Source organism: Eleutherodactylus coqui, chromosome 1 (assembly GCF_035609145.1).
Source record: "Eleutherodactylus coqui strain aEleCoq1 chromosome 1, aEleCoq1.hap1, whole genome shotgun sequence".
Classification (NCBI taxonomy): domain Eukaryota; kingdom Metazoa; phylum Chordata; class Amphibia; order Anura; family Eleutherodactylidae; genus Eleutherodactylus; species Eleutherodactylus coqui.
In genome coordinates, this window is record NC_089837.1 from 189,475,437 (window position 1) to 189,489,850 (window position 14,414).

The 14,414-nt window shown below is 47.4% G+C and overlaps 1 protein-coding gene across 1 annotated transcript in view; it reads right to left on the minus strand.

Moving 5' to 3' along the window:
• Nucleotides 1-986: 986 nt before the first annotated feature.
• Nucleotides 987-14,414, minus strand: part of LOC136611201 (indolethylamine N-methyltransferase-like) — a 30,920-nt gene continuing 17,492 nt past the window's right edge. The window contains exon 3 of the mRNA XM_066590527.1: nt 987-1,938. Coding sequence (XP_066446624.1) covers nt 1,503-1,938 — 436 coding nt within the window. The 3' untranslated portion in view covers nt 987-1,502. The remainder of the gene's footprint in view (nt 1,939-14,414) is intronic.

Here is a 14,414-nt window from a genome sequence, read left to right on the forward strand (position 1 = left end):
TATAAAATTGGTTGCGTTCGTGCAAGTCACTGTTCATTTGGCCTGCACAGACATAACAGTATTAACCCTTTCCAATCCAATGTCAGGCCTGCCCCGACATCATCATTTTCCTCCACAGCTCCAATGTCGGGACAGGCCCGACACTGCAGTGCAGGAGTGCATCTGCACCCGATCGGCAGACACATGGGGTGCAGATACACTTGTGCACTGATCCCCACCGAGGACCCCCTAGGAGAAGGCAGAAAGGGTTTTTAACCATTTCTGCCTTCTCCTTTACACATTACATAGCGCTCAATTAGCGCTATGTAAGGCACAAAGATTCCGGCCGGCGATCATGTGACCGCCGGTGTTACCTGACCCCCGGCGGCCACATGAACGTCGAGCCGGGAGCCTGCACTGTGGGACCTGCTTACCTGACCGGCGTCTTGCACGTTCTCCTGTCTCCCGGCCCGGCGATCATGTGACCGCCATGTGCCACCTGACCCCAGCGGTCACATGATCGCTGAGCCGGGAGGCAGAAGGAGAATGCGGAAGACGCCTGACAGGTAAGCAGGTCCCTCCATGGTGCAGTGAGCACCTGCACCCTCCTGAACTTTGTCAGTTCAGGAGGGTGCAGGGAAAATGTATTTTTTCTCACCGATTTTCCCCAGCTCCAATTTATTTGGAGCTGGGGAGAATGGGTGAGAAAAAATAAATGGATTGGAAAGGGTTAAAGGGTTTTTCATACACTACTTATAAATGGCCTTTTCCTTGATTTCTTGGGCAACTTATTACTTCAGGGAACAATAGGTTGCTACTTTGATAGGGAATGTCAGCAGCCTCCCACCTTGGTTTCTTCTATTGGCCTGCACAGGTCTCTAGAAACCCCTATTGACTGTCACACAAATGTCATGCTACATTAAAGTTTTAATATTAGTAGAGTGAGGTTTTTTTATTGAAAAATCTAGAAAAAAGGAGAATATTTTAGAAACAAGCATTTATTTTATTAAGAGATTACATTACATTTGTGTCACTGAAAGCTGAAATCTTGAAGCTGAAAAATAGTTAAGCATAATATAGACATTCATTTTATATTGCTAGCTCGGAATGATTTAGAAGAAATATAATTGTATATTGGAGCTGCAGAAGTTTATCATAGGTAAGATACACACCTTATAGCACAACTAGTAGAAAATCTGGCACTCAATTTTCTGCTCAGAAAGTTATGATTTATTAAAAGGCAATCCGCACAAGCTACTAGCCTGAAACTGTAGGTATCAGGGCTGCTAACTATTGGCTAATCAAGTAATGATTAGTTATAACCTGTCTTTCAGTCAGCATGAAAAACCATAGCTGAATCATGGGATGCTCCCTGCTCACACTTCACATAGAAGGTGAAACACTGAACAAGAAGCCTATGATCCAGCTGTGTTCTCTGCCTGTCTAAATGCTCTGCACAAGCACCAACAACCTTAGCGATGATGTCCGCGTTCATGCAGTCGTTTAGTTGACTATCCTCTCGTCTAAATGGGACACTCACATTGTTTGCGAGCCATGATACATAACATACCTTCATAATCAATTAAGTCAGTATTAATATTTCTAGACACGTAATGTTCTTTCTCAATTGCAAAACCAGTTTTAATCACTGTCTGTCTTATAAAATCTCTATCTACTGACAGAATGAAGAACTTATGCTTCCCCACCACATAGTAGGTCATATTCACTGCTGAGAACAGTATTAGCTGCCCTCCAGGTTTCAGACAGCATGTGAATTTCTTCAGGTTTCTCTGGAATTCTTCCTTAGTTTTGCTAACTACGGTTAATTGCCAGAGACATAGGACGCAGTCAACTTCTGGAAGCAGTTGAGGATTAACAAAAATATTTTCAAAGTTATCCCATTTAATAACTCCTGCAATTGTTTTTCTTAATTGCTCTTCTTTTTCTTGCCATTTATCTCTAAAATGAAGCAAAAACACATTTTAGAATTTCAAAGTATATATCAGAATCTTCTTCAGGATGGCAATGCAAATATGCAATTCTGTTATTTATCATTCTGAAGATTTCCAATTTATTATCCAAATATCTACAAATCACATTGGAAAACAGACATAAGTATGAAATGATAGCTGAAAAATAGAGATGAGCGAGCACACTCGTCCGAGCCTGATGCTCGTTTGAGCATTAGGGTACTCGAGATGCTCGTTACTCGAGTCGAACACCACGCGGTACTCGAGTCAATTCCATTTCCTTCCCCGCATGTTTAGCGCCATTTTCTAGCCAATAGACATGCAGGGAAGGCTTTACCACTTCCTCCTGTGACGTGCCAGCCCTATCCCACCCCCCAGCAGTGAGTGGCTGGTGAGATCAAGTGACCAGCGAGTACTTAAAGCGGTCCCGCCCACGGGTCACCACAGACACACACTGGCAGAGGTTAGGGAAAGTGCTGCTGCTCATTCAGGGATATTGTTAGTGTCTTCAAGAACCCCAACGGTCCTTCTTAGGGCTACATCTGACCGTATGCATTACTGTTGTGGCTTGCTGTGAGCAATTTTGCACAACTTTTTTTTTTTCATCTCGGGCTGTGCAGGCCATTTAATCTATAGCGTTCTCAGTCTGCAGTGTATTATACAGAGTATAGGGAAAGTGCTGCTGCTGATATAGGGAAAGTGTTAGCGTAGGTCCTGTCTTCAAGAACCCCAACGCTCCTTCGTTGGGCTACATCTAACCGTGTGCATTTTACTTGGTGCCTGCTGGGAGTTGTAGTGCTTCTATTTTTGTATTACACAGCTAGGCCTGTTTGCAGCAGCCTTTCGTAATATTTTTTTTCTGGCTGGAGTGCCGTACAATACCACTCTCACCGTGAAAGTGCGCGCAAATAATTCCTAGCCTGCTGCAAACAAACTTATTTATACTGTTCTCTGTCTCCAGTGAATTAGATGCAGAGCGTTGGGCCACAGCCACTTCTAGAGGGAAAGTTATACACACTATACAGTCCGTATCCTCTGTGCAAAAAACCAAAAGCTCCTTCGTTGGGCTACATCTTACCGTGTGCATTTTACTTGGGACCTGCTGGGAGTAGTAGTGCTTCCATTTTTGTATTATGCAGCTAGGCCTGTTTCCAGCAGCCTTTCGTAATATTTTTTTCTGGCTGCAGTGCCGTACAATACCGCTCTCACCATGAAAGTGCACGCAAATAATTCCTAGCCTGCTGCAAACAAACTTATTTATACCGTTCTCTGTCTGCAGTGAATTAGACGCAGAGCGTTGGGCCACAGCCACTTCTAGAGGGAAAGTTATATACACTATACAGTCCGTATCCTCTGTGCAAAAAAACAGAAGCTCCTTTGTTGGGCTGCATCTGACCTTATGCATTTTACTTGGGGCCTGCTGGGAGCTGTACTGCTTCCATTTTCGTATTACGCAGCTAGGCCTGTTTGCAGCCTTTCAGTTAGACTTTTTACTGGCTGCAGTGCCGTAGAATACCGCTCTCACCAGGAAAGTGCACTCAAATTATTCCTAGCCTGCTGCGAACTACCTCATTTATACCGTTCTCTGTCTGCAGTGAATTAGCCAGCGGTCTCACCGCTAAACAGCACTGTAATATTACTGGGGCCACTGCACAGTATTTCAGCTCAGCCGCTGTGCAGAGCGTCTCACAATACCATTTCCGTTGGTGGGGTTGAGATTGCCGCAGTTACCAGCACTATCCACTGCCTTTAGAGTCTTCTCCCACTCCACACAGCCTCTATTATCTACAAGTCTCTGCAAGCAGTAAATTACCCCTAGGTATCAGAGCAAGATAGTGGGTTACTTTGTTCAAGTCACAGCATAGAGGCTCCGCTATCTACAAGTCTCTGTGTGCGGTGAATTAAGGCCCAGTTGTCAGTGCTGTACAGTGGGGTAATTTTTTTGGGCCCTGCTCTATTCGTAATCCGCCATGATGAGGAGTAGGGGTAAGGGTCGAGGACGTGGACGCAGATGCGGACGTCCAAGCGAGGGTGTGGGCACAGGCCGAGTTCCTGGTCCAGGTGAATCACAGCCAGCTGCTGCAGGATTAGGAGGGAGGCAAGTTTCTGGGGTCCCCAGCTTCATATCACAATTTATGGGTCCGCGTGGTAGACCTTTATTACAAAATGAGCACTGTGAGCAGGTCCTGTCGTGGATGGCAGAAAATGCATCCAGCAAAGTATCGACCACCCAGTCTTCTATGCATTCCACTACTCCCAGCTTAGGGACTGCAACTCTGAATCCTCTGGCTGCTGCTCCTCCTTCCTCCCAGCCTTCTCACTCCATGAAAATGACATATTCTGATGAGCAGACAGACTCCTAGGAACTGTTCTCGGGTCCCTGCCATGAGTGGGAAAAAAAACTGGTTCCTCTCTCACCTGAGGAGTTTGTCGCGACCGATGCTCAACCTTTGGAAAGTTCCTGGAGTACGGGTAATGAGGCTGGGGATTTCCGACAACTGTCTCAAGAGCTTTCAGTGGGTGAGGAGGATGAGGATGATGAGACACAGTTGTCTATCAGTGAGGTAGTAGTAAGGGCAGTAAGCCCGAGGGAGGAGCGCACAGAGGATTCCGAGGAAGAGCAGCTGGACGATGAGGTGACTGACCCCACCTGGTTTGCTAAGCCTACTGAGGACAGGGTTTCAAAGGGGGAGGCAAGTGCAGCAGCAGGGCAGGTTGGAATAGGCAGTGGAGTGGCCAGGGGTAGAGGGAGGGCAAGAGCGAAGAATCCCCCAACTGTTTCCCAAAGCACCCCCTCGCGCCAAGCCTCCGTGCAGAGGGCTAGGTGTTCAAAGGTATGGATGTTTTTCAGTGAGAGCGCAGATGACCGACGAACAGTGGTGCACAACTTGTGTCGCACCAAGATCAGCCGGGGAGCCACCACCACCAGCATGCGCAGGCATATGATGGCCAAGCACCCCACTAGGCGGGACGAAGGCCGTTTACGGCCTGCGGGTCACACCACTGCCTCTTACCCTGTGCCCCAACCTGCCACACAGATCAAACCCCCTCGCAGGACACAGGCACAAGCGCCTCCCAGCCTGCACCTACACCCTCACCTCCACTGTCCTTCACCCCATCCAGCAATGTCTCTCAATGCAGCGTTCAGCTGTCGCTAACACATGCGTTGGATCGAAAACGCAAATATGCTGCCACGCACCCGCAAGCACAAGCTTTAAACGTGCACATTGCCAAATTAATCAGCCTGGAGATGCTGCCATACAGGCTTAGGAAACGGAGGTTTTCAAAAGCATGATGGCAGCGGCGGTCCTGCGCTTCTTGGTCCCCAGTCGTCACTATTTTTCCCGGTGTGTCATCCCAGCCCTACACTAGCATGTCTCCCGCAACATTAATCATACCCTCACCAACGTGGTTACTGGGAAGGTCCACTTACCCATGAACACGTAGACAAGTACTGGCGGGCAGGGCCACTATATCTCCCTGACAGCACATTGGGTGAATTTGGTGGAGGCTGGGACCGAGTCAGAGCCTGGGACTGCTCACGTCCTACCCACACCCAGAATAGTGGGTCCTACCTCGGTGCTGGTATCTGCGGCAGTTAATGCCACCTCTTCTAAACCCTCCCCCTCCTCCTACGCAACCTCTACCTCTCAACTAAAAAGTGTGGGCAGCACGTCGCCAGCAGTCGGTATCGCGCGGCGCGGCAGCACAGCGGTGGGCAAGCATCAACAGGCTGTGCTGTAACTAATCAGCTTAGGTGACAAGAGGCACACAGCCCCCGAACTGTTGCAGGGTCTGACAGAGCAGACCGACCTCTGGCTTTCGCCGCTGAGCCTCCAACCGGTCATAGTCGTGTGTGACAACGGCCGTAACCTGGTGGCGGCTCTGCAGCTCGGCAGCCTCACACACGTGCCATGCCTGGCCCACGTCTTCAATCTGGTGGTTCAGTGGTTTCTGAAAAACTACCCTCACTTGTCTGACCTGCTCGGCATGGTGCGCCGCGTCTGCGCACATTTCCGCAAGTCCACCATGGACGCTGCCACCCTGAGGACCCTGCAACATCGGTTTAATATGCCAGAGCACCGATTGCTGTGCGACATGCCCACACGGTGGAATCCTACACTGCACATGTTGGCCAGGCTGTATGAGCAGTGTAAAGCAATAGTGGAATACCAACTCCAACATGGGCGGCGTAGTGGTAGTCAGCCTCCGCAATTCTTTACCGAGGAGTGGGTCTGGATGGCAGATATCTGCTAGGTCCTCGGAAACTACCCAGATGGTGAGCGGCGATGCTGCAATCATTAGCGTTACCATCCCGCTGCTATGCCTGCTGAGAAGGTCGCTGCACAGCATAAAGGTCGACGCTTTGCAGTTGGAACAGGAGATGGGGGATGAGAGTATGTCGCTTGATAGCCAGACCACCCTCATGTCTATATCTCAGCGCATATTGGAAGAGGAGAAGCAGGAGGAGGACGGGGGGGGGGGGAGAAGAGACAGCTGGGCACACTGCAGAGGGTACCCATGCTGCTTGCCTCTCATCTGTTCAGTGTGTATGGGCTGTGGAGGAGGAGGATCCTGAAAGTGATCTTCCTAGTGAGGACAGCGATGTGTTGCATACTGGTACCCTGGCACACATGGCTGACTTCATGTTAGGCTGCCTTTCTCGTGACCCTCGCGTTAGACGCATTCTGGCCAACACAGATTACTGCGTGTACACCCTTCTAGACCCACGATATAAGGAGAACCTTTCCACTCTCATTCCCGAAGAGGAAAAGGGTACGAGAGTGATGCAATACCACAGGGCCCTGGTGGACAAAGTGATGCTAAACTTCCCATCTGACTGCGCTAGTGGCAAAAGTCGCAGTTCCGAGGGCCAAGTAGCAGGGGAGGTGCGGAGATCAGGCCGCATGTACAGCGCAGCAGGGGAACACTCTCCAAGGCCTTTGCCAGCTTTATGGCTCCCCAGCAAGACTGTCACCACTCCCCAGTCAAGGCTGAGTCGGAGAGAGCACTGTAAAAAGATGGTGAAGGAGTACGTAGCCGATCGTACCACCATCCTCCGTGATGCCTCTGCTCAATACAACTATTGGGTGTCAAAGCTGGACACCTGGCACAAACTCGCGCTGTATGCCCTGGAGGTGCTGGCTTGCCCTGCCGCTAGCGTCTTGTCAGAGAGGGTGTTTAGTGCAGCTGGGGGAATCATCACGGATAAGCGTACCCACCTGTCAACTGCCAATGCTGACATGCTTACACTCATAAAGATGAACAAAGCCTGGATTTCCCCAGACTTCTCTTCTCCACCGGCGGAGAGCAGCGGTACTTAGAGAATGCTTATTTCTACTGTTGCAGCGAAAAGAATCTCTATCACCAGAAAAAAAGGGGGAAATTACCTTTGTCAATCACTCTCGGATATTAGTCCTCCTCCTCCTCCTGAAGCATCATGTCATCACGCTAAATTGCCAATTTTTCTGCCGGCCAAAAGGCTCTGCTTACAATTTTTTTTACAATTTTTCACAGTTTCAAAGTATTGATACTTTAACAGAAACCAATTTTTTTCACAGGGCTGCCTCCAGGCTCTGCTGCGAATTAAGCAACAGTGAGCTGTATCTTTAAAAAATATTTCTGGGTTTCACCTGCCCTCTCGGTTGAGAAATTTTTCAGGGGTACACTTGTACTCTTGGTACACTAATTTTTCTGGCCCTCACATATACTGTTATCTAACTAATTTTTCCGGACTTCGCCTACACTCATGGTACACCAATGTTTCAGGGGTTCGCCTATAGTCTTGCTACAGAAATGTTACTGGGATCTGCCTTTACTTCTGCTACAGAAATGTTACAGAGGTCTGCCCAAACCTTTGCTACAGAAATGTTACTGGGGTCCGCCTATACCTTTGCTACAGAAATGTTACTGGGGTCCGCCTATACCTTTGCTACAGAAATGTTACTGGGGTCCGCCTATACCTTTGCTACAGAAATGTTACTGGGGTCCGCCTATACTTTTACTACAGAAATGTTACTGGGGTCTGCTTATACTTTTACTACAGAAATGTTACTGGGGTCTGCCTATACTTCTACTACAGAAATGTTACAGGGGTCTGCCTATACTTCTGCTACATAAATGTTATATGGGTCTGCCTATACTTCTGCTACAGAAATGTTACAGGGGTCTGCCTATACTTCTGCTACAGAAATGTTACAGAGGTTTGCCTATACTTCTGCTGCAGAAATGTTACAGGGGTCTGCCTATACTTGTGCTACAAAAATGTTACAGGGGTCTGTTTATACCTTTGCTACAGGAATGTTACAGGGGTCTGTCTATACTATGGGTGCACTAAGTCTTCCCATTGCGGTGTTTTACCTATCTCACACAAATAATACAGTGACTGACTAGGGCAGAAATGTTGGCCGAGGCCAAGGTCCTTGGCGGGGTGAAACTCTCCCATGGTTGGGCACTGAGATTTCTTCCAGTGTAATACCATCTTTGTGCACTGACAGCATAGGCGAACCCAAGGAACTCAAAGACTTCCCCTTGCACTGTTGAGCTATCTGTGTGGGGACACATGAATTTCCCATGTAACTCAGGGCACCTTGGGTCACACAAGGTGGAGGCTGGGACCGAGCCTGACCAAGGACCCGCTCACATACTTCCCACACAGGCTACAGCGGGTCCTAGTCATGGTTTCTTGGCCTTGTAATGCCTCCTCCTCCTCCTGCTTGGGGTCAGAGGATCAGCACTGGGAATCATGTTTTTTCTCCCGTGTTACCACAGTTATCTGAGACACTGGTTTGGGTCAAAGAAGACGAGCGTTACTGCATTAATGAGATGTTCACAGCTGTAGTAGCATCGGAGTCCACTCTATGCCCACGATTGCTGAGGGTGTGGGCTGAGGCCTATATTCTCGGCGGAGTGAAAGTCTGCCATGTTTGGGCACTGTAATTTCTTCAAGTTTATTACTGTCTTTGGGTTCCTTCAACTCGCCTATGCTGTGGGTGCACAAAGACTTCCCATAGCGGTGTTTTACCTGTCTGGCACAAATACACTGACTGACTTGGGTAGGGCGCAGAGTGCAGATGGCTTTCCCCTTGTGGTGTCGATTGAGTTATCCGACACCTACACAGAATGAATAGTGTGTGGGTACATGGATTTTCCCATTGCTATGTAACTCGCGGCACCTTGGGTCACACAAGGTATTTGCTGGGACCGAGCCTGACCAAGGGCCCGCTCACATACTTCACACACAGGCTACTGCGGGTCCTGGTCATGGTTTTTTGGCCTTGGTTTTATCTGAGATACTGGTTTGGGCCAAAGAAGAAGAGCGTTACTGCATTAATGTACTAGCATCGGAGTCCGCTTTATGCCCACGATTGCTGAGGGTGTGGGCAGAGGCCTATGTCCTGGGGGAAATGCAACTGCACCAGGTTGGGCCTGTGGAACTTGGTCCTGGTTAATCCAGTCACTGACTGACTAGGGTAGAAATGTGGGCCGAGGTCCTTGGCAGGGTGAAACTTTGCCATGTTTGGGCGCTGTGATTTCTTTATGCGTAATACCATCTTTGCGCTCCGACAGCATAGGCAAGCCCAAGGAACTCAAAGACTTTCCATTGTGGTGTTGAGCTATTTAACACCTACAGAGAATGAATTGTGTGGGGACACATGGATTTCCCATTGCAATGCAACTCGCGGCACCTTGGGTCACACAAGATGGAGGGTTGAACCGAGCCTGACCATGGGCACGCTAACGTGCTTCCCACACAGAGTATTGCTGCATTGTGGAGATGTGTAGAAGTGCTGGCACCTGAGTCCCCTTTATGCCCACGTTTGCAGCTCCTGACAATTTTGCGACAGAGGTGGCACAGGATTGGAATGATGATCGATCAATTTATCGTCAATTCTCAACAGCATTGTGGGCTATCGCCCACACTTTCCAAGAGGGTCGCTGCTCGGCCCTGCCAACCCTCTGCAGTGTGTGCCTCCGGTTCCTCCTCATCCAGTACGCGCTTATAAATAGACATGAGGGTGGTGTGGCTATGAAGTGAGCATGTGGCATGGGGGCAGCTAAACGCTGCGCAGGGACACTTTTGTGTGCATTGTGGATGCAGGATCGTGCAGGGGGGTTGGACAGCAATGCCAGCATGTAACCCAGGAAAAGAGGCAGCGGTGTCACCTGCAGGCAGCGATTGTCCTTGGTTGCAGGTAGTGTGGTGCTTAGCTAAGGTGTGCCTTGCTAATGAGGGTTTGTCCAAAGTAAACATTGTTAGGGGATGGGGGGCAGACTCTTGCCCCCATTTTGGCAAAATAGTGGGATCTGGGAGCATGAGATGCAGCCATGCGTGCTGCCCCTGCCATTCCCTATCCGTTTCTGTGGTGTTTCCATGACTTTCTGAGGTTTTCCAGAGTTTCACAAGTCATGACCTATGCGGAGCATCGGTCTCATACAAAAATGCTCGAGTCGCCCATTGACTTCAATGGGGTTCGTTACTCGAAACGAGCTCCCGAGCATCGCGGAAAGTTTGACTCGAGCAATGAGCACCCGAGCATTTTGGTGCTCGCTCATCTCTACTAAAAAACAATTATAAAAACAGTTATACTCATGGTGTTCCATAGCAAGAGTAACATGAATTATACTAGCTACTCATCCACACTACGATAAAGAAAAAAAATCTATTGCAAAAACAAGCGAGTATTTTTGTATGCAGGTATACAAAATGAAAGATCAACGATTTTCCAATTACAGGAGATTTAAAAAAAAAAAATTGACAAAATATTTGTACAGTGCAACAAAATATAAAAATGCCTTGTGCTTCAGAACTTTCAATGCTAATATTAACATTTCTGTACATTACCCACTCAATGTTAAATGTAACTTTTAATACTCAACATTTGTTAATGAACTAAAATATGCCTTCAAAAAATCCTCAAAGTGAATGTGAGGGCGTATTTTACATAAAACCATCAAAAATAGATATTTGAATAGGAGGTTCATATTCTAATCTCTAAGCACACCAGAAACTTGCTTGTAGTGTCAATGTCAAGATCAGGAATCTATAAAGGAATGTGAAAGCATTTTTTTAGATTTGGTTTAGGCCTAAACCCCGGCGAGAAGAGGGGCCTTGTGATTTATACCTTAAAATGCTCCTTACTAGGGTATGAGCTATGTGGAAAGAAACCCCAGGTTGTGTCTTCAGAGGAGTAGCTAATTGCATGGCTCTACATAACTATTAAGGATTTGTAGTAGAGATGAGCGAGCACCAAAATGCTCGGGTGCTCGTTGCTCGAGTCGAACTTTCCGCGATGCTCGAGGGTTCGTTTCGAGTAACGAACCCCATTGAAGTCAATGGGCGACTCGAGCATTTTTGTATATCGCCGATGCTCTCTAAGGTTTAAAAGGGGCAGGGTGATAGCCCACAATGCTGTAAAGAAGCAATGAGAAATCCAATCCTGTGCCACCTCCGTCAGGAGCTGCAAACGTGGCCATAGCAATGGGGAATCCATGTGCCACACAGTATTCATTCTGTCAAGATGTCGCATAGCTCAATTGACACTGCAAGGGGAAAGCAGTCTGCGCTCTGCCCCCTACCCAAGTCAGTCAGTGTCTTTGTGCCAGACAGGTCAAACGCCACGATGGGAACTAAGTTGGCACCAACAGCATAGGTGGGTCCTAGGAAACCGAAGACATGAACAAAAAATTGATCTGAGCAGCCAAACATGGCAGACTTGCACCACGCCCACGGCATAGGCCTCGGCCCACAGATTCAGCAATCCTAGGCAGGAAGCGGACTTTCACTGCACCCAGCACATAGGCCTCTGCACAAACCCTCAGCAATCGCGGGCCTACAGCGGACTCCAATTCTAGCATAGCTGTGCACGTATCATTAGCCCTGTATTGCTCCTGTAGCTTGTCCCAATGCAGTGCCCCGGATAGTAGAGCTAACGTCAAATGAAATACAGGTGGGCTTCGGCCCACACTGCATGCCCCAGTCAGACTGGGGTTTTTTATAAGTAAACACAGGCAGGTACAACTCCCTAATGTGAAGTCCGTGTGGTCCCACAGCATGAATGCGTCCCAGGAAGCCACTGGCGGTACATAAATCAATCCCATTGCATTGCCCAGCACAGCTGAGGTAATGTCAGATTAAATGCACGTGGGCTTCGGCCCACACTGCATGCCCCAGCCTGACTGGGGTTTTTAATTCATAGACACAGGCAGGTACAAATCCCCTATGTGAGGTCCCTGTGGACCGACAGCATGGGTGGCTCCCTGGTACCCACCGGCGGTACATAAATAAATCCCATTGCATTGCCCAGCAAAGCTGAGGTAACGTCAGATTAAATGCAGGTGGGCTTTGGCCCACACTGCATGCCCCAGTCAGACTGGGGTTCTTTATAAGTAGACACATGCAGTTACAACTCCGTGTGGACCGACAGCATGGGTGGGTCCCAGAAAGCCACCGGCGGTACATAAATAAATCCGAAAGCATTTGCCAAGAATGTTTTCATTGTTGGAGGAGGAGGACGGGGATGTTTTTGAGGCAGTACGTGTCCTATCCCCGTGTCTGTGGTTATATGCACCTTACCAGTAACCGCGTTGGTGGGATAGTGGTCGCGACTGTGGACCTATTAGCGGGGTTTTATTCGGTTGGTTTTCGGAATGTGGCCAGGATTAAGTGGGCCGTGGTGGGGGGGGGGGCTTTCTTATTGTGTCGTTTAAGGTGAAATTCTTGGATTGCCGCCAGACGGACCACTGCGAAAGCATTTGCCAAGAATGTTTTCATTGTTGGAGGAGAAGGACGGGGAAATTTTTGAGGCAGTACGTGTCCTGTCCCCGTGTCCGTGGTTATATGCACCTTCCCAGTGACCGCGTCGCTGAAAAGTTGTCGCGCCTGGGGAACCTAGTAGCGCGGCCTCGCCACCATCATGTCTTTGGGAAGCCTCCATTTCCACTACCCTGTAACATTGCAGTAGCAGCAGTATAGGCAGAGCCGAGAATTAGTAACATTTCAGCAGTAAGAGTATGCACAAACCCCTGTAACATTTCATTGGCAGCAGTGACGACAAACCCCACTAACATTTAATTTGCAGCAGTATACACAGACCCCAGTAACATTTCAGTAGTATCTGTATAGACAGACCCCAGTAACATTTCAGTAGTATCAGTTGCGACATGCCCCAGTCACATTTCAGTTCCAGCAGTGCAGACAGACCCCAGTAAGAGTAATGTTGAAGCAGTATGGGCAAAGCAGCAGATAAACATTTCCCTGGCAGCAGTGTAGGGAGAGCAAAGTATTTGTAACATTTCAGTAGTAGCAGTATAGTCAGACCCCAGTAACATTAACGTATAAGCCAAAAAAGAGAAATATGGGCTCACCTCACCAGCAGTATCTTTCAGTGTTGCAGGGAGATCTGGAATTCAACAGGAGCTCCGTCCTCAAGTAGCCGACGGCAAACGGCCAGGTTCCATATGAACAAAAATAGAGATGGAGGGGAGCTGCTACCGTTAAAAAAAATTCCATTCTTTATTGAATAAAAAAAAGCATACAGCTCACAGGTTCGCGCTGAACGCGTTTCGGCTTAGGTAGCCTTTGTCAACAGCTATGAGGTATGGAGTACAACAAACATTTATAGACCAAATACAAATTAAAATCAAAGGAGCAATACCTGTGTGTGTTAGCTTGTCAGGAGGAGAAATGGCTAAGGAGTGGTATAGAGGGTGTGTTCAAGAGCTAATTACACCACATGTTACAACCAGCATACAGAGATCTATAGCAAGTGGGTTCAAAACAGATAGATAGAGGAACACATGTGGATATCTGGAAAGCAATACTTGAATACATCTACATAGCGATAAATAAGTAAAAATTCTAAGGGGGAAAAAGAGTCTGGAAGGCAAAAAATCCCAACAAAGTAAAAATCCAAGGAGAAAAAAAAAAAAAAAAAAATTCCCAAAACTTTTTTTAGAATACATGCTCTTAGATTTCCCAAATATATAGTTGCGCAAATTATCTCTGCATAGCAATAAAACAATCGCAGGACATATAAGTTCATCAAAATCTACAGAGCAGAAATCAAAAAAAAAAAAAAAACCTTTAAAAAAACGTTCTTTTTTTTTTTTTCTCCCTTCCTTCCCTTCTTTAGAATACATGCTCTTGGATTTCCCAAATACATAGTTGCACAAATTATCTCTGCATAGCAATAAAACAATCGCAGGGCATATAAGTTCATCAAAATCTACAGAGCAGAAAAAAAAACAAAAAAAAAACCATACATATACATATACATATATACATACACATACACATATATATATACATACATACATATATACACATATATACACACACCTTTTCTTTTTTCTTTTCCTCTCCCCTTACTATTTTTTAATAAACACAGAATAAATCCGTTCTATAATTCATACCAAATGGAAATCTAGTATTTAGTTCCAAAATCCAATATGCTTCCCTACGGA